Source organism: Boleophthalmus pectinirostris, unplaced genomic scaffold, assembly GCF_026225935.1.
Source record: "Boleophthalmus pectinirostris isolate CB_2022bp ecotype Guang Dong unplaced genomic scaffold, ASM2622593v1 HiC_scaffold_20, whole genome shotgun sequence".
Lineage (NCBI taxonomy): Eukaryota > Metazoa > Chordata > Actinopteri > Gobiiformes > Gobiidae > Boleophthalmus > Boleophthalmus pectinirostris.
In genome coordinates, this window is record NW_026571153.1 from 16447856 (window position 1) to 16467816 (window position 19961).

The 19961-nt window shown below is 38.9% G+C and overlaps 1 protein-coding gene across 1 annotated transcript in view; it reads right to left on the minus strand.

Annotated features, from left to right (window-relative positions):
• LOC110159324 (ADAMTS-like protein 1) overlaps positions 1-19961 on the minus strand; it is a 136371-nt gene that overhangs the window by 60145 nt on the left and 56265 nt on the right. Inside the window, 1 exon segment of the mRNA XM_055156845.1 lies at positions 18009-18125. Within this exon segment, the coding sequence (XP_055012820.1) occupies positions 18009-18125 (117 nt within the window).

Genomic DNA, 19961 nt, shown 5'->3' on the forward strand with positions numbered 1-19961 from the left:
GTGAGAGGAGAGGCTGAGGAGAGCGGCCAAATGTGAAGTGGTGCTTCTGTGGTGAGTAACGGCAATGTACACAAATCACAAACACATGGACCGCATATACTGTATCAAAATATGGGAAAAATATACACTATCATCACAATTTTCTTCTTGTATTACAGCTGCCCAAAAGTATAATTCAGTGTGTTTGCAGTATTTGCTCCATGTTTGTTCATTAAAGGTTCTATGTTATGCAAAATGTATTGACCTCATCAAAACATATCTGGAGTTATTTTATTTCATTCAGACATGTTTGATTAATGCTTTATTATTCGTCTTTCTATGGGCCTGTTTACACGAGAAGGCTTGAAGGTAAAAATGACAAAATATTTTACTGGAAGTGCCTTTCATTTAGACGCTGATGGTGTTTTTGGGGCTTAAAAATTAAAAAAAACTGAAACCACCATCCAGAATGTTGAACACGCTCCGCCGTAGCATTTCCGTCTACACTGCCCACAATGCAAAGCTCTGGTCAGATCTGCTCATGTCGCGTACACGTTTACGTCACATACATACAGTACACAGAAACCTGGCATGCATACGCAATCCAATTCCACACACTGTTGCATCACCGTATGCACGCAGATTTTCTCCCGAAAACACTCGTCTAAACGCGGAATAAAAAGTGAAGATGTCACTTTTGCATCTTCATATAAATGTAGCCTATATCTCCAAAACTCAAAATGCTCTGTCCCATCTTGTGATGTCATGAAGTGTTAGTTTTCAAGTTAACTTTAGCTCAGTAGAATTTGGCAAATCCGGCATTGAAGTCATCCAAATGATTCTAGTGAAGGTGTATGGAGTTTGAAAACACAGTGGAGCATGTCCTGTATAGCCACATGACATCACAAGGTGGAACTGAGTGTTTTCTGTTTGAGAAAAGAACTCTCATTAAATATGCAGAGTTTGTGTGAATGAAACAAAACACAACTAGGTATGTTTGTGATGAGGAAACTACATCATAACAGAGATCAGAAAATAGCCTAATATGGGCCCTTTAATCATAAACCAAATAAACAAAAACATTTCTGAATCAAATAAACTATATCGGAGCCAATATTATAATTACCATCACTGGATTTTGTCTAACATCCGTATTTTGTCAATTATATCACTATCGAAATGTTTCATCGTGGTAAAGGCCCTGCTCTAAATGTTTTTAAAGCCACCCAGGAGGAGAGGGTGAGTAAGAGACCACACAAGAAACAGCTACACTTTTGTAACTGTTACTGAAAGTTACTCAAACCTTTTCACTCACAATTTAACTTAGTTTTAACAAATCAACTTTAAACCAACACGCCAAATGAATTTCAGTGAGACAGCATTGAATAGTGAAATAGATGCTTCTGTGGGATGCCATAACCTTGTACTGTAATCACAAACACATGAACTTTAACCAGGAACGGCAAATCAGCATGAAAACACAAACAGGGCTCCAGTGTTGTGCAAAAGACAGTGAGAGTGCATGTGAGTGGCGGTCTGATCCTAACACACCCTCTGCAGTTTAATGTGGTCGCCGTGGTGATGGCTGTCCCTGGTGGCATTACCTCAACCGCGCCGCTCCAGCACCCACAGAGCACCCACACAGCACCCACATGAAGAGAGCGGAGATACTGGCGGTTCTCAGCTGAGGCCGGGGATTTACTCGACACACACATGTTTGGTGGGATAAACGTGGGGGGAGGTGTGGGGGGGTGGGGTTATGTGGATTAGCAACTGTTTTACCAAGCAACTCAGCAGTTTATAACACAGAATGCAAGTTATTAAGATACTGAGGGACTGTAGAGCTCAGGACTGTGACATTACACATCATCAGAATTTAGATTTCAGAAGTTAGTGCAACGTTAAAGCAATGTTGATTTAAAGATGATAAATACTATAGTTGGTGTAAATTCAAAAGTATTTACCAGTAGTTATCATAGACCATATGTATAAATGGACATAGCTAACAATCTAGCCGCCGTGTTCCAAATAGGAAGTGAGCATGGACACACCTCCAGCTCCATCGACTCTGTTCGTTCTGATTCACGTTCTACTGAAAAGCTACCCCTCTCTCTCTTTAATGACTGCTGTCAGACTTGTAATTTTGGTCTTAAAATGTCCATAATAATTCACTCTGCATGATCCTAGTGTTTTTATGTCACTATTTTGTTGGTAAATCAAGATATAAAGATTAATGTTAGGCAAATCGAGTGCCTCCCGAAAGTCTTACCATCAGGTTTGATTGACACTGCAAAGCTCCTGCCCCCTGCTAAACCGTTTTTATTGATTTACTTTTTAACATTGTTTTGATATCTCTATGAACATCTTGCACTACTGTTAGAAACATGACCAATTTCCATAGGAACAAGTGTATTTTTATGTTTCATCCAAAAGTGAAATCCCTCTATGACAAATACAAGTCTAAGTTGCACTATAAGAATAGGGCTGTAACATGGTCAAGGCAGTGGGCAAAGGCCTAACTATAAAGTGCTGCAGGAAACACTGCCACCCCAATCACGGACGAGTTCCCACGTCAATATTAAAAAGCCGAGCCTTCTGTGGAGCTGCACAGGTAGTGGCGGAATGTAAACACACACAAATTGCACAAATCCATTCGTGCACAGCCCTGCACCGAACCGAACATCCCGTACCGAAACGGTTCGGCACGAATACATGTACCGTTACACCCCTACTATAAACACAAGCAAGTTGATGACATCTTATTTATCTTGATATATTGGTAAAAACACATTTTAGCTGCTTCACTTACAGCCAAGTCAATCACACAGTACTTACTAGCAATAGCAAATAATAGTACAGAGCAATAGTAGTAGAGCTCAGAAAATGCTAAAAGACACCATCTATAAATAGGACAGTGTTATGAATATTGTTTGGCAGTGTTTTTTGCAGTAGTGTTAGTACATGCATGCCTGTTATTACCTCTCGAAAATATGCAACATCCGTGACAATGTTCCCAATAAACTCTTGGGGAAAAAATTCTGCAACTTGTGCAGATTCAAAACAGATGATTCCTCAATAGACAGAACTGCAGAAATGAAATATGAACAAAACGATGATTTCACACTAAAGTCATGAGATGTATTGGCGATTATTAACTATGGGTGGTCACAATAGATTGGAAATTAAAGGGTCCATATTACGCTATTTTCTGATGCATATTTATTTATTATTATTATTATTTGTTTATTTTAAAATGTTATTTTTTTATATCATCATCCTGGTATCAGTATTGAGTATCAAGTCTATTCCTTATAGTACTAAAAACAAGTCAGAAATTTTAGTATCTTGACAACATGGTAGACAAATGTGAATGAAAGTGAATACAAATGATGCTGTTCTTCTCTCACAATAATAGTAACAATAAACATTAGTATAGTAACATGCCCAGTTTCCTGCCAGTGCTCACAAAAACTAACTCTGAAAACAAAACTGAAGCCCAAACAAAGTTAAAACACTCATCTTCATAATGGAGACAAATGAAGTGGTTGATAATGCCAGACTTTGGTTGGCCTTTGCCCCTGGCTGAACACGCCAACACTTCTGCCAACTGTACAGTGCATGTTCTGCACACAGCACTTACACTTATGCTCTGCACACAGCACTGACACTCGCCCCGGGCCTCCCTCTCTCACCCCAATTACTCTGACTTCTGCTTCTGGATGAGTAGGTCCTGTGATGGAGGACCTTTGGCAGCGTGTCAGGGTTCAGAGTTAAGAGTTCATGTAACATACTTTTGTTAGTTTTCAGTTTGTATTGTTTATTTGAGCTGTTTGTAAATGGTCACATTTATATATACTGTAGCACCTTCAAGGAACTCAAAGTCCTTTACATCAAAAAAAAAAACACTTACCCATTCACACACTCATTCATACACCAGTGCACGCAGACACTGGAGAAAGCACCCAGGGGAGAGATCGGTTAAATGTCTTGCCCAAGAACACAAAAACAGCATTCATCTGTGGGAGATGGAAATGCACCGCCAACCTGTGTTAGTGGATCTGAACACTATACTAATAGTGTAGAGAGAGTCAAAAATAGTAAAATGGATTATTTTATTTATTTATTTTTACAAAGACATTTCCTCCAAAAGCTCAAAAAGACCAACTAGAAGTACAAATACAGATAAACAGTACTTTTACAACTACTATTCATTTTAGACTAAAGGCTGCCACATACTACAAGATTTTTAAATAGGATTCTTAAACGATTTTTACATGCAACGAGAAGCGCACATCACACACAAGGAGAATCTCATGAGATTTGAAATTTCGGATCACAAAGACTGCAGCAGGATATGGCTGTGGACCACAGGCTACAATGCTGTGAGCGCACCTCATGTCTGCTCTTTCCTGTCACGCTTTTGAGACTCTTAAGTGTTCAAACGATCGGGGCACTGCACTTAGATGCAAAACAGTACTGTTATTATTATTTGTGAAATGTGGTGCAATATCTCAGAGACATGACTTTTAATGCACAGAAGGCTGGTGATGTGAATGCACACAGGAAATAGAGTCACTATCACTAATCTGCAACTTCACCCTGATCGTCGCACTGCGTGGATGTAAAAAGACACACATGAGGAACTAGTCTCGGCTTTTTAATTTTAAGGAACGCTTCCACTGGATTAATGGGGCTGTTTTTCTAAACTGGGTGTCATTATTTGCGGAGGACAATTTCTATGGATAATGTGGATGAGATGCTGCAGTTTAAATGCAAAGGTGAGAAATAAAGTCTTCTCATTATTTTCTCTGGCTCCTGAGCTCGGTTTTATTGGCTTTTACCATAGCATTGCTGATGTTTGCTGGTCACGATATTACAGAGCAACTGAGAGTCATGTTGACACCACATACAAGGAGCGCAGCAGCTTCAAAATCGCACAAGAAGACACATAGTCTGGTCACGCCTCCTGGAACTCAGGGAAAAGCAAATTGCAGCCAAAATCGGGCAAATTCCCGATTTAGTGTGTGGCGGCCTTTAGGCTGTGTTCCCACTTTACAGACACAGCAACAAAGTTTGGGACTAAACTGGAACTAGACCTCCAACTAAAACTGGACTAGAACAGGACCAAACCAAGTCTATATCAGGACTAAGCCAGGATTAAACCAGAACCAAAATAGGATCCGTGTTAAAGCCCCCCTGAGTTGCTCTAGTTTTTCCAATAAATACTTTTTTTTACATGGAAGATAATGCTTTTTATTTGTACTACTTGAGTTTTTGAAGTTTAAATACTCCTACTTCAGTGTAATATTTGGCAGTGTGACCCACCTGTTCCAAAGCTCATAAGAAAGTATGAAAAAAAATCCTGTCTGCTGCAGCGGAGCATGCAAAAACATTACAGGGCCTGAAGTTCTTGGCACGTCAAATGAGACATAAGAAGATGAAAGAGAAGCTACGGTTACAATAAAGACAGATATTTTAAATGGACGATGATGGGACAGGTTCAGACAGGCCTCGGGACAGAGCTCACCTCAACCCTCATGTATTTTAAGTGCAGTGGACTCTAATGACTGACTATAGACAACACATAGTCTGCCCCAACCCATAATATCCTGCTTATTCAGAGGAGATTACACAAGCTGTCAGTCATGTAGCCACAATCAGGGCATCCTCTGACAAAGTGAGCTCTTACACAGGTTAAAGGGAAGCTAATGACAAAGAAGACACTAAGTAATACGTTTAAAGGTAAAGGACTGTGTTAAGGTTTTAAAGAGGAAGCCGCTTTTGTCACTGTTGTCTCTTCATCATATCGGCATCGTGGGCCTCTAGTCTGAATTTGTTTATGCTAATCTTGTACTATTGCGTTTGATAGAGATGGAGATTATTATAAAAATATCCACTAAGTGTCTAACTCAATCCGTGTATCATTCATTTATTTATTTTTCAATATAAAACCAAAAATAAGAATGAAAAAACATTATTTGTCTCCAAAACCAAAATGAAAAAAAGGATAACAATTCGTTTTTTCAGTTTTCGATTTTGTGTTTAAATGAAGAATGGAAAAAACAGAACAACCGTTTCCTGTTTCTGTGACTTAAACTGCAATGCCGGACTGAACCAGGACTAAACCAGGTCTAAACCACGTATAAACTAGTCTCAGTCTCGATCTTAGTCCCGGTCTCAGTCCCAGTTCTGGTTTTGGTCCTGGTCCGGTCCCGGTCTCAGTCCTAAACTAGGACTAAACCTGAACTGAACCAGGACTAAACCAGGACTGAACCAGGAGTGTCGGGACTGGCCCGGACGTGTGCCCGCGTAGACTGTCAGGTGATCAGGAAACCAGGACCAGACCGGGACCAGACCAGGACTGAGACCGGGAACTGGTTTAGTCCTGGTTCAGTCCGGCCCAAAAGTTTGGCATCGCAGTTTATGTCACAGAAACGGAATCCTTTATCCTTTTTTCCATTATTGATTTAAAAGCAAAATTGAAAAACTGAAAAAGCGGATTGTTTTGGTTTTGGAGACAAATAATGAAGAAAATAGCTGTTGGTTTTTTTTTCTTATTTTTGGTTTTCTATTGAAAAACAAATGAACAAATGATACACAGATTGTCTAACTCTATCTCATATTTGTGATTTGTTTTTCAGTTTTTATACTTCAGATGAGTATCTAGTTTTGATAGTAGATTAAAGAGGAGGTATTACACTTCTATGGGGTATTCATTGCTAGCACATTAACATTTAGATCACCATGTTAACTTTTATCGCTTTGAAAAATGCTCACTATATATTATGTATTATTGTGTTCAGTAAGGTACAATTTTGTTTTTGAGGCTTGAGTCCCTCCTCCCTTTGCTCCCCATGCTAAGTCACTCCCCTTCTGTCAAGAGGAAACAAAGGAAGGACCCAAAATGCAGGACTGCTTTAAAGTTCTTTAATAACAAGCAAAAAAAAAAAAAATCCCCAAAAAATCAATAAATCCAAAAATCTAAAAATAGAAACTAAACTGCCATGAGAGGACAAGACTCTGACCAAGACAACGACACAGACAAATACAATGGACCAACCAAGGGCAGAGGAGAACACGGGGTATAAATGCACATAGACACCAGTGAAACACATCAGGGCAGGGCAAACAATCAAGACAGGAAGTAAAACTCAACATTTCAAAATAAAAGGGCATACAACACTACAGGAAAAAGATTCACCAAAATAAGCAAAAACAACCACTGCTGAACATGAACCACGACACCTTCAGAACACTATGACAATAAAATCGGCGTGAGTTTGACTATGATACTACTGCACATTGCATCAGATTTGTGAAGTTATAGTGCACAGTTTGCATCATGCTTTTGTATATTTATGGGAAACTGTTGTGCAGGATTATGGGTAATGTAGGCTTGTGGGCTGAGCATTGGACTGAGAATCACACTGCTAACTTTACGGAAAAATCAAATAGAGCCTGGCTGGATTACTCAAACATGCATGGATGACATATTTTTGATGAGGGAATGACATTATAACATGATAGAAAGCTCCAGAAAGTCAATTTTGTATATTACCCCGTCTTTATAAAAGCGTTTGAGACAGTCCTAATCTGCACTAAGTATAGCTCTAGTTTTAGCAAGTGCTTTTCTATCATTTCATTCTCTCAAGAGACAAGGCATAAAGCTGTGAACAAGAGCGAATGTTGTGAATAAGTCAATTGAAGGACTCTGTTAGTTGGTAGTGCAGACAAAGCTTTCTCAGGCGAACAAAAAGGAGCCTTTCTTTTTTTGCATATTAATATTACATTGCTGCAACAAAGATAACATCTGTTGCTGAAATGTATGAAACAATCTCCAATTAAAGGACATTTACAGCCATCATTACAACATAAGTATAGCTGTGTTTTCATTATGTTAAATACAAATCTATAAGTGAGTTAGGAAGTAATATCATAAAAAATATACTGACATAGCAATAACAACTTGCAGAGCACATAGAAGCCAGTCAAATATGTTGTCACTTACCGTCATTAAACAGGGTAACACAGAGGCCGCACGTCAGGAACCCAATGTTATGACAAACCCAAACAAATGAATAATCTCGAATTTCATATTAAAATTGTGTGTTGATTGATTTACATTCAAAATCCCCTCATTCATGGTTACAGTATTTGCAGTGTTGCACAAACGACTTTTACAGATGTTATCACCTGAAATTCCAGATCATCTAGGTCAGTGGAGTTGAAGTTTAATGTCTTACTCTGAAAAATTCAAGACAGAGCAATAACATCTCCAAGACGACAAGCAGATGGCAAAAGTTACGTAGTGTATCATTAAAGGGCCTATATTGCACTATTTTAAATATCTGATAATGCTGTTTCCTAATACAACATACCCAAAGTTGTGTTTTGTTTCATTCACACATGTTTAACACACAAACCCTGCATATTTAGGATGAGTTCTGTTTCAACTTGTGATGTCATGTGGTAATACAGGAAGTACTCAGCTGTATTTTTAAACTCCATGGACTTTCACTAGCCAGGCTGGCACCATCTAATGCCTCCACTCAATTTCATTTCTCTCCAGCGACTAGGTCAGGAATCGGAATATACTGGACAGTTTGCAAGAAGCCCAGATGTTGTAGACCGTGCACTGGCCAATCAGCGAAAAGCTGTGAAGCCATGACATCAAACTCAAGCACCTGTCTGGGTCCGTTTTGTGGTACAGCACAACAGTAAACAAAGCGGTCGAGTTGCCATACATTCTGTGTTGGCAACGATTCCAAGATCGAGGATTTAAAGCTGGAACAAAGAGAATGTTTGGTGAATTTTATCAAGGGGAAAGATGTTATTGCCCTTCTTCCTACAGGATTTCACGCATTACATACGTCACAACCAAATAGTAGCAATTGGTTAAATAAAAAAAGTACCCACCTACCATCGAGCGAACGAATCCTAGTGCTGCGAGGCTGGACGGTTTCCATAAAGTGAAGCCGGCTGATGAATCAGGCTACACTTTCACTAGAATTACTTGAAAATTTCAGATCTGGACTCGGTAATATCTGCTCAACAAAAAATAAAATGTAGCTGTTAACTTGAAATTACTGCTTCATGATATCATAAGGTGGAACAGAGCATTTTGAGCTTCAGAGATATAGATAGACTAATACTTAATGATTACTCAAACACGTGCGAATGAACAAAACATAACTTCAGGTATGTTTTTGGTGAGGTAACAGCATTATAACATGGTCACAAGAGTCAGTTTGGCATAATACAAGACCTTTAATAAGTCTAATCTCTAATCTAATTCTAAGATTTTGAGTATATACATTTTTGAGCTTTGTATATTTTTGTATAAGTGAGTTCCTGTGGTCGCACTATGACACAAGTACAAGTCCAAGTTCACACAGTGCGTTTAATATCACCTTTCACAAGCCCTTTTAAAGTTGGCTGTTGACAAGTAGATCATATTTACCGTCTAGACAGGAGCTGGTCATGTTCAAGTCCTATTAATATCTTTTTCTTGTTCTGTCTTGTTTTCTCTGTATCATTAAGCTTATTAAAGTCGAAAAGGACACAACTGGAGATGAGGGAAGGTCACATGTTTTAATTCATGTGTTATTTGAAAGAATGACTCCAAGATTCCAGTCGAAACCTGTGAGAGGGTTTGGTTTAATTTCTATGTGCAGGTCTTTTATTAGGTGCATATAGGTGCATAATAAGGACATGATTACTGGGAGAGGTTTCAGGGAGAAAAGAGAGGGAGGGAGAGAGAGAAAGGGAGGGAAAGAAAATGGAGAGAGTGAGAGAGAAGAGACGGAGAGAGAGAAAGGAGAGAAGAGAGGGAAAAGAGAGGAAGTGAGAGTGGCAGAGCAAGTCTCGGAGGAAAAGAGGAGAGAGGGAAAGCGAGAGACAGAGAGAGAGAAAGGGGAGAAGAGGGCACGGAAAGAAGAGAGGAAGCGAGAGTGGCAGAGCAAGTAAAGGGGGAAAAAGGGGGAGAGGGAAAGAGACAGAAAGTGTGAAAGAGACAGAAAGAAGTGAGAGAGAGAGAGAGAGAGAGAGACAGGAGAGGGGGGGGGATAAGGGAGAGGGGCAGAGAGAGGAGGCGAGAGGCGGTGAGAGAGTGAGAAGGGAGGGTAGAGAAAGGGGAGGTCTAGTGAGAGATAAGGAAGGGAGACAGAGCAAAAGAGAGAGATAAAGAAAGAGAGAGTAGAGAAGAGGGGAGGGAAGAAAAAGAGGAAGAGACATGAAAGTGAGAGAGCGAGAGAAAGAGAGAGAAGGGAGATGAGGGGACGGGAGAAGAGAGGAAGCGAGAGTGGCAGAGCAAGTCTTGCAAGAAAAATGGGGAGAGGGAAAGAGAGAGAAAGTGTGAAAGAGACAAAGAAAGAGAGTGAGAGAGACAGGGGAGAATAAGGGAGAGAAGCAGAGAGAAGAGGTGAGAGAGTGAGAAGGGAGGGTAGGGAAAGGGGGGTCTAGAGAGAGATAAGGGGAGGGAGACAGAGAGAGAGAGCAAGAGACAAAGAAAGAGAGAGGGTAGGGAAGAAACAAAAGAATAAGTGAGAGAGACATGAACATCATGAGAGAGAGAAAAGGGGGGATAAGGGAGGGAGGGAGGCAGAGAGAGGAGGTAAGAGAGTGGGAAGGGTGGGTAGATAAAAGAGAGTCCAGAGAGAGATAAGGGGAGGGAGACAGAAAGAAAGAGAGAAAGATAAAGAGAGAGAGGAGAGAAGAGTGGAGGGAAGAAAAAGAAGAGACTTGAAAGTATGAGAGAGAAGAATGAAGAAGGAAGGGAAGAAGCTTGAGAGAAAGAGAGGAGAGAAGAGGGGAGAGAAGAAGAAAAAGAGGGAGAGAGACGTGAACTTGCGAGAAAGAGAGAGAAAAGATAGAAGGGAGGGAAGCAGAGAGGAAGTGGGGGGGTGAGAGGGAGGGTAGGGTAAAGAAAAAGGAAGAAAGAGACGAGGAGAGAATGAGGGTAAAGGACAAGACGAAGAGAGAAAAGAAGAGAGAGAAAGAGAGACAGAGTGAGGAGAGGGAGAAAGAGAGAGGCCCAAATTACACAGTCTAAACATGATCTATTTTCAAAGTGGAGCAGATAAAATGAATGTGATGGAAATATTCATTCATGGCCAAACAATGAGTGTGAATAGTGTCTGGGAGATTTATGTGGAGCTTCTGTTTATCTTCACGAGGCTTTCAGTCACGCTGCAAAACTGAACAAAACACTCGCTGCTCGTCTACGGCCAGTACAGCCACAGACCCCCTACAAGCTCACACTGCAGCACATACTCATGAACGTTCAGGAGGAATTAGTCTACTTGTAGTTGTAGTGGTAGTAGTAACAGTAGCAGTAATAATAATAGTGTTTGTTGTAGTAGTGGTTATAGCAGAAGTAATGGGTGTAGTAGTAGTAGTAGTAGTAGTAGTAGTAGTAGTAGTAGTAGTAGTAGTAGTAGTAGTAGTAGTAGTAGTAGTAGTAGTAGTAGTAGTAGTAGTAGTAGTAGTAGTAGTAGTAGTAGTAGTAGTAGTAGTAGTAGTAGTAGTAGTAGTAGTAGTAGTAGTAGTAGTAGTAGTAGTAGTAGTAGTAGTAGTAGTAGTAGTAGTAGTAGTAGTAGTAGTAGTAGTAGTAGTAGTAGTAGTAGTAGTAGTAGTAGTAGTAGTAGTAGTAGTAGTAGTAGTAGTAGTAGTGGTAGTAGTAGTAGTAGTAGTAGTAGTAGTAGTAGTAGTAGTAGTGGCTGTAACAGAACTAGTGGGTGTAGCATTAGTGATAGAAGTAGTATTAGTAGTAGTTGTTGTAGTAGTAATAGTAATAATAGTAGTAATAATAATAATTGTGGTTGTTGTAATAGTACTAGTAGTAGTGGTTGTAGGAGTAGTTGTCAGTTGTTGTAATAGTAGTAGCAGTAGTTGTAGTAGTAATAGTGGTTTTAGTAGCAGTAGTAGCAGTAAAAAGTAGTAGTATTAATGATAGTAGAAGTAGTAGTAGTAATGATAGTGGTAGATGTAGGAGTACCATAGTAGTCATAGTTATAGTCGTAGTAGCAGGAGTAGAATGGGTAGTAGTCATAGTAGTTGGTGCAGTAGTTGTAGTAGTGGTTGTGGTTGTAGTTGTAGTAGTTGTAATACTAATAGTGGTTGTAGTAGTAGTAGCAAAAGTAAGAAGTAGGAGGGAAAGTAGTACAATATTAGAAAGGTGCAGTAGTGGTAGTAATTATCGCAGTCGCAGTATCTAGGAGAGGCAGCAGCAGTGCAGATTGTGAGAGCACTAAACGCTAAAAATACTGAAATAATCTCAGCACTTTTTTTTTTCATTTTAAGGGCGCTTACCGAGAAACATCATTTTGCAGCAACAACCGCTTCACTCAGGATTCAAAGCACAGTTGCCACCTCTGCTCTTATATAAGAAATAATAGAGAGTGAAGTAGACACTCAAAACAGCCTTGTTCCACAGACGTAGCTTGTTACCGTGGTGCCAGGAAAAACACTTGCCATCGTAGAAAACAATTCATTTTGGGGAATATTGGGTAAGGGTGCTGGGAAGGTCAAAACTGCTGCCCACGGAGTAACAGGAGAAAGCCAATGCACTCCGGAGTTACACCTCCTGGACCGCTGGCTAATTAAGCTGAGTTTGTGTTGGCCCAGAATCAAGCTTAATATTGAACCAAGCCCAACATAGAACAGGGTTAGAGGGCGGAGTCACACCAGAGGCAGCTCCTGGGAACCTGGAGCAGAGCAGCTGTAATGTCTTCATATTGTTATTGTATAGACAGAGACGCTCTACATAACACACTATTAAACTCAATGTCCTATTTTGATTTTCAGATATTTTTTTTTATATTACAGAGGGTCTACACCAGGGGTCTCCAAGCTTTTTCCTCCGGTGAGTGACCTTTACAAAACAAAAATTCCAGAGAGCTACTAGTTTTAGCAGCCACGAGAATTTTAGTATATAAAAGAGCCTCAGCAAGCCTTAAATGTTGTACAGTTGGATTAGTGTGACCAGACGTCCCTATTTACCCGGGACAGCCCCAGTTATGAGCCCTGTGTCCCCTGTCCCAGCAGATTTATACAAAACCACAGATTTGTCCCAGTTTTATACAAGAAATGTCTGTCACAGGTGTCCAATTTAATCCCTGCTAACAGTAAAAAGAGGCATTAATCATCATATGTTTAAGTGAAATACAGAAAAGCTGCTGAAAAATGACCAAAACACACAAAAAAATTTAACTATAGTGACACACGTTAGTCATGAATGGGCCGAGTGCAGAAAAGTTTTCCTTGAGTACGCACTCGATTCACAGTTTTACTATTACCAACCACCACAAACTGAGGGTGTCCCAGTTTTTTATTTTGAAAATCTGATCACCCTAAGTTAGAGACCTATAAAACATAAACCATTATCATTGTATTAGTACACAAAGCTGGGCATCAAAATGATACATGTAGAACAGTAAAAGGCATTTAATTTACCAAACTTTACTTATTCAGCACAATACGTATAATTCAGAAATTCCTTGGCGAGCTACTTGGAAGGGAGTGGAGAGCTACTGGTGACTCCCGAGCTACAGGTTGGAGACTTATGGTCTACACAAACAAGTTACTTATTGTGCTTGTGTCTGCTATATAGCTATTACCTAAGACATCCCATGCAGCATTATGTTGTAATTTGCACATTTTAAATCGTAAATTTAATCTAAAATGATTTAATAAAAGAAACAAGTAACTGCTGCGCCCAATGGGAGCTGACTTTGCCGTAAACTTTATCACATCAAAGAATCCACATCGGGATCGATAGTTGCAGATTTGTTTTTTTCATTTGTACCAAAATGACTACATGATGCTGCCGAATCCTATGCATATCTCCAACTAAGAAAAAAAAAACCCAGGACATGCTGGAGGGACTATGTCTCTTGGCTGGCCTGGGAACGCCTTAGGATCCCCCCAGAGAACGAGTCGTAAAGGAAGTAAGGGAGTCCCTGCTTAGACTGTTGCCGCTGTGACCCGGCCCCGGATAAGTGGAAGTAAATGGATGGATGGATGGATGGACAGAGAAAAAAAAAAGTAAGTACAGAGGAGAAAGCGTAATGCAAAATGGAGTCTTGAAAATGACTATGAAAATAATTCCTGAAAATTAAAGATTGCTTAAACATACTTAAACGAATGACTTCAAATACAACTTGGAGTGAGTAAATGAGGGGAAACTAAACATGGTTAAACTCCTGAAAAGTACTTTTTGCACAATAGGCCTGCTTTAATAATTAAATTAAAATGTAATCACAACTTTGAGATTTTGTGGAGTCTATAACTAAACTAGTATCATTTTAATTGATTACTATTACAAAGCAGAGTAGTAATTCACAAAATTTTATAGTAATAGTTATTTTCTCTGTCTGTCTCTATATTCTGTTGTATATTAATTTAAAACTCTTTATAAGCTGGACCTTTGGGTTGGCGGGCGATCATTGCAACTTCTGACAGAGCAACACAACATGCAAGTCGTGTTTTGTTTCATTCACACATGTTTAATTAAATCTTTATTGTTAGTCTGTGATTAGACTTTGTGATTTCATGATGCTGCAGTTTTCAAGTTTACAGCTTTTACCTTTTGTTTACATTGGCAATCCATGGCCAAATGATTCTGATGAAGGTGTACGGAGCTGAGTGTTTACTGTTCGAGAATCATTATGTGTTAAACATGTGTGACACAACTCCAGGTATGTTTGTGATGAGGAAAACCACATTATAATACCAGAGAAGAGCGTAACATGGGCCTTTAAAGTAATTACACAATTAGATGCAAATCACTGTGGTATTTAATTTCACTCATGCAACAATCATTTGTAATCTAGAACAAATGCGTCATCATTTTCTTTTCAACTCGATAATTGTTAAAATACTACCTTAACTTAGCACTCCTCTTACTTTGTCTTCCATTATATTGTTGAAAGTATTAAACCCCAAAAATTATGGAGTACAAAACTGGAGAGACGAGGTGAGTGAGTAAATAGCAGAGTTGTTGAGAAGCCCCTCTCAGCACCGCAGCTCGGGCTTCACTCGCACCTGTGTGTCGATCGCACAAACTCACATAGACCTACTTTTATTCATGTTTAGCTGAGGCGGAGATGGCACGCTTACAGCCAGTGGGAGTATGCAGTGTAAATACCTTTTCTGTGATGTTTGGGTTGAGTTTCACCCTAAAACCAGCTGATCCATATTCAGAAATTTGCTCGGGGTCGAACACTCGTAAATCAGTGTTGCCTATTACACGACAAAATCCAAAAGTTGTAAAAATTGTGGTTTTTGGTTATGGTGCTGTAAGCTTGTAGCGCTGATTTTCAATTCTTCACATCTAATGAGAGTTTCAAATGGCTTTTCCATTCGGCTACACTTCATGTTACGATCATAAAACGCAGTTAAACCCAAAGTTAGACCAAAAACACATTCTCATATAAGTTTTCAAAGCGAACATGAATATTAACGTGAAATCCAAAAGGGAATTCGTGCAACAAGCTGACCTCTTGACCTCTTTAAAACTAGACGCTGTAGGCTACACGGCACAAGACGAGCTTCCCATAATCCTTTGCGAGCCAGCTTTGAACAGGGCTGGTGGCTGTTGTTTCAAAACGAATGCGGACCGCTGTTCAAAGAGTGCTTAATAGGTGGAGAGGTCAAAGGTCACTCAATCAAGCAAATACAAAGCCTGAGAAACGCGTAGGGGGTGGTGATTTAGTAGTTTGAAATGGGTAATATGAAACAGCAAGAAGGTAGAAAAAAAATAAGTCATAATAATAATGCAGTTGATCAGTGGTAACAGATTTCTTTCAAACCGAGCCAGGACTAACAAAAATGTTGGATCATCGAACATATAAAGAGTAGTTATAATCAAGATTCATTGGGAGGTGGTGACAGATAGAAAAGATGCAGCTCCACCCTAAAATAGAGATGTTAGATTATGGGAAAAAAGTACTACCAAAAATGAATATGTAGAAAAAGAAAATATACTTCCTTTTGTATCTGATTGGAGCCAATTGTCTTCATGATTAAAATTACACTGCCCTGCACTAAAATGTCCAAAACTGGCCTATTCTAAAATGTTCTTTCAAGGGCTGCAAAATATATCGCAAAAGGATCGATATTGCGATGCTGACCAGAGGTGGGACCAAGCGGTTGTTTTGCAAGTCTCAGGTAAGTCTCAAGTCTTTGTCCTCAAGTCTGAGTCAATTCCCACATCAAATACAGGCAAGTCCAAGTCAAGTCCAAGTCGTCTGCTTTGAGCTTCAAGTCAGTTCTTTAAACAAAAATGCCAAATATAACTTAGATTTTTGCAATTTATATGAATTTTACTAAAAAAGTTAATTGTACTAGAAAATGTATGGTATATTTATATATGAGTATTTATATTTTTCCTTTTTAAATGTCTTGACAAGATTTTAGCCTGAATCATTACGGTCAGAATAGAAAAAATTCAGATTTAAGTATTTAATAACTGTTATTTTGTCATGTAGTCTGCACTGAAATGGAAGCATCATGTTCTATGTAGTTCCGTCTGTTTTACTGTATTGTACTGTATATTACTGTAGTACATTTGAGGACACCACATCACTGTACGCAGTGTTGTGAAGGTTACTTTTAAAATGTATTCCCCTACAGATTACAGATTACATACCCTGTACGTAATCCATTAAATTACTTAAAGTGAGTAACGTAATCTGAATACTTTAGATTACTTGATTTGCTGCAGAGAAGCAATTATGAGGAAATCTTCACATAAGATGTTTTGTCTGCTAAAAGAAAATAAAAAGGCCAGACTTTACTGAACCAAATTAAAAATATTATTGATAGAAGAGGAGGAGACACGGTCCGCGTGACATGGTTTAGTCCTGTTAAATCCTGTTTTAGTCCTGTTTTAGTCCTGGTTTAGATCTAGTTTAGACCTGGTGTAGATCTAGTTTAGACCAGGTTTTAGCCCTGGTTTACATCTAGTTTAGACCTGGTTTTAGTCCTGGTTTAGATCTAATTTAGACCTGGTTTTAGTCCTGGTTTAGTCCTGGTTTAGACCTGGTTTTAGTCCTGGTTTAGACCTGGTTTTAGTCCTGGTTTAGATCTGGTTTTAGTCCTGATTTAGCACTGGTTTAGACCTGGTTTTAGTCCTGGTTTAGACCTGGGTCCAGTCCTGGTTCAATCCTGAATTAGTCCTGGTTTAAACTTGGTTAAAAAAAAAAAAAAAAAAAGGAAAAAGGGATATAGCCCAAAATGTGAAAACAGAAAATACCGCCATGTAATCCCATTTATTTCAACAAATTAACTGTAATCCAATTACCACTCATGGAAACAGTAACTGTAACTGAATACAGTTACTCATAATTTGTACTCTGATTACTTAACTCTGGTACATGTAATCTGTTACTCCCCAACACTGACTGTACTTCAGTTACACCCAAAGTATCAAACAGAAGTGGGAGCGACATGTTCCAGTTTGTTCTTTTAAAATTAAGCACCACATATATCAACTGTAAAGAGAAAAGTATTTTCTAAAAACATGTTTTTGTTTTTTTTAGGAGAAGCATCAAGTCTTCTCAAGTCACAGGCCTCAAGTCCAAGTCAAGTCCCAAGTCTTAGTCCATTTTATCAATTTTACTCAAGTCCTAAAAATAGTGACTCAAGTCTGACGTAAGTCCAAGTCACGACTTACACGTCCCACCTCTGACACTGACTGACGCAATGATCGATATTGCAACATACTCAATATTATATATTGAGTATAATTAAGTCCAAAATTTGTCTTGTATGGCTGCTATGGTCTCGGTTACATTTAGTAAATTAAAACCTTTTTTTTTTATTATAGCTGAAATCATGGAGTCAAAAAGTATATTAAAATATCACAATAATCACAACATTTTGAAATATTATGCAGCCTCAGTTCATTCTGTTCAACTTATCTGCAAACAGCAATAAATTTTCAACAATTAAATTGTCAGAAACCTTAATTCTCCAACAGTGAAGTTAAAGGCTACAGTAACATGTAGTAAGTTCTGTAATTGACTTACTGGGTCTTCTGGCTTTTGGCTGCCGTCATGGAGGGGCTCTTCATGGAGGTGGTCCCGGCGAATCAGGGTGAACTCTCGGATGAAAACGGCATCTTCGCCATTGGACGAAACACATTTCTAAAAGAGGGAAGAGGGGATTGTGTTACCACTCAAATTTAGGTACAATTAATGGTTTATATAACTCAAGGAAAGGTCCAGGCTGTTCACACAACGGCGAAACTCTTGGCCTGGAAATGATGGGTTCAGTTACAGAGAGTTTGCTTGTTCTCCCTGTGTTACTGTAGAGTAGGTTACAACAACACTCCTGCAGATATTGAAAATGTTGATGGGTTGGATATCAGTTCCAAGATGTCAGTTCACTCAATATTTCATTTTGGTCTATAAATCTGTGTAATAAGGAGATTTACTTGGCCAAAACACCTCGTATTATTGAACTTGTATTTTTTCAAATCTGTTCTGCAGTTGCTTTAGATTACAACACATTTGGGTAATATTTAACCATACGCTATTTGTGTTTAATGAAAATACATAATATTTCCAGTCTCTGCCCTAGTATCGGTTGATCAGGTACCAGCAGATGCTTAAAGCCAAAGTATCGACATCACTACGGGAACAGAAAAAGCTGGAGCGGGGCATCCCTACCATGTTTCACTTTTGGTCAGTCTAAATTAGAAATATAATGAGAAAATGTGCAAATAAATCTCAAACTGCATGAGACAGAACCAAGCCAAGTCTACATCAAAATTAAACTTTGTTCTTAACATGACCATGAAGACCATCCAACCACTGTCTGTTGAACTACGACAAGTACGTTTTGTACTTTTTTTACATGTTGTTCCTCCATTTGGTCCTTAACGTCTCTCCTCACAGGGGCGGTTGTTGTGAATTCAAGACAAAGGCATCACCACAAATGAGATGAGATCTTAGAGGCTGAAGTGCTCCACCTGTGCACCGAGACACGGGATCATTGGAAACGCAGCCGGACCCTTATTTTCAAAGAGGCACAAGAGGAAATAAGGGCACACAGCTGCTCTGCAATGGGTTACAGAAGTACAGGAAATACTCAGGTACTTACTAAATAGTATTAAGACAAACATGTGAGAAAGCAAACAGGATGAAGAACAGATATTGGCAAATAAAGTCAAATAAATAAAAACTATCACTAGCATTTGCTGACTGTTACTGTCATTAAGTTACTGGAGTCAGATTTATTTGCGCAACTTTTTGGGTGGAGGTTCTGTCATCTGCTTGTCTTCATGCAGATATTATTGTTTTGTCTAGAATTTTCCACAGTAGAGACTAAACCTATTTAGCTCAAGGGAGACAACTACAGAATGCATTACAGGTCAGATCTGTGGAGAGGCAAGCCTATTCACTAGCGCTGTGTATCAAAATGAAGTTGCTTGATACGATACATATCTCGATACATAGGCCACGATACACATATTGATGTGCACTTTCAATTTGATAAGATATATTTCAAGTTAATTCGATACAGTTCAGTAAAAATAAAGGTTATATCATGGCTGTGATATTAAGTGTCTTTGTTAAACCACTTCTTGTGCAAAGTTCATATGAAACACAAACATTTTTAATTCAGTGAAAATGTCAAATGTGTCGTATAAATACGTTTCTTTCCATTAAAAAAAGCAACAAAACTGTTGCGCTGTAACAAAATAATTGCGTAAAATACACCAAAAAATACTCTTGGTGATGTATCGATACAGCAGCTCATGATATCGATACTGTATCATCACATTAAGCGATACGATACATTGATATTTATATTTTTGAACACCTCTACTATTCACAGAGAGAATTATTGTATTTTTGCGTAATAGAAACACCCGCAGTGAATGGAAGTATTTAATGTCATACCATGGAACATTCCAAACAAAGCCATAACATCTCCACAGAGACAAGTGGCAGACCCTCCACCAGAAAAGCTGCGTA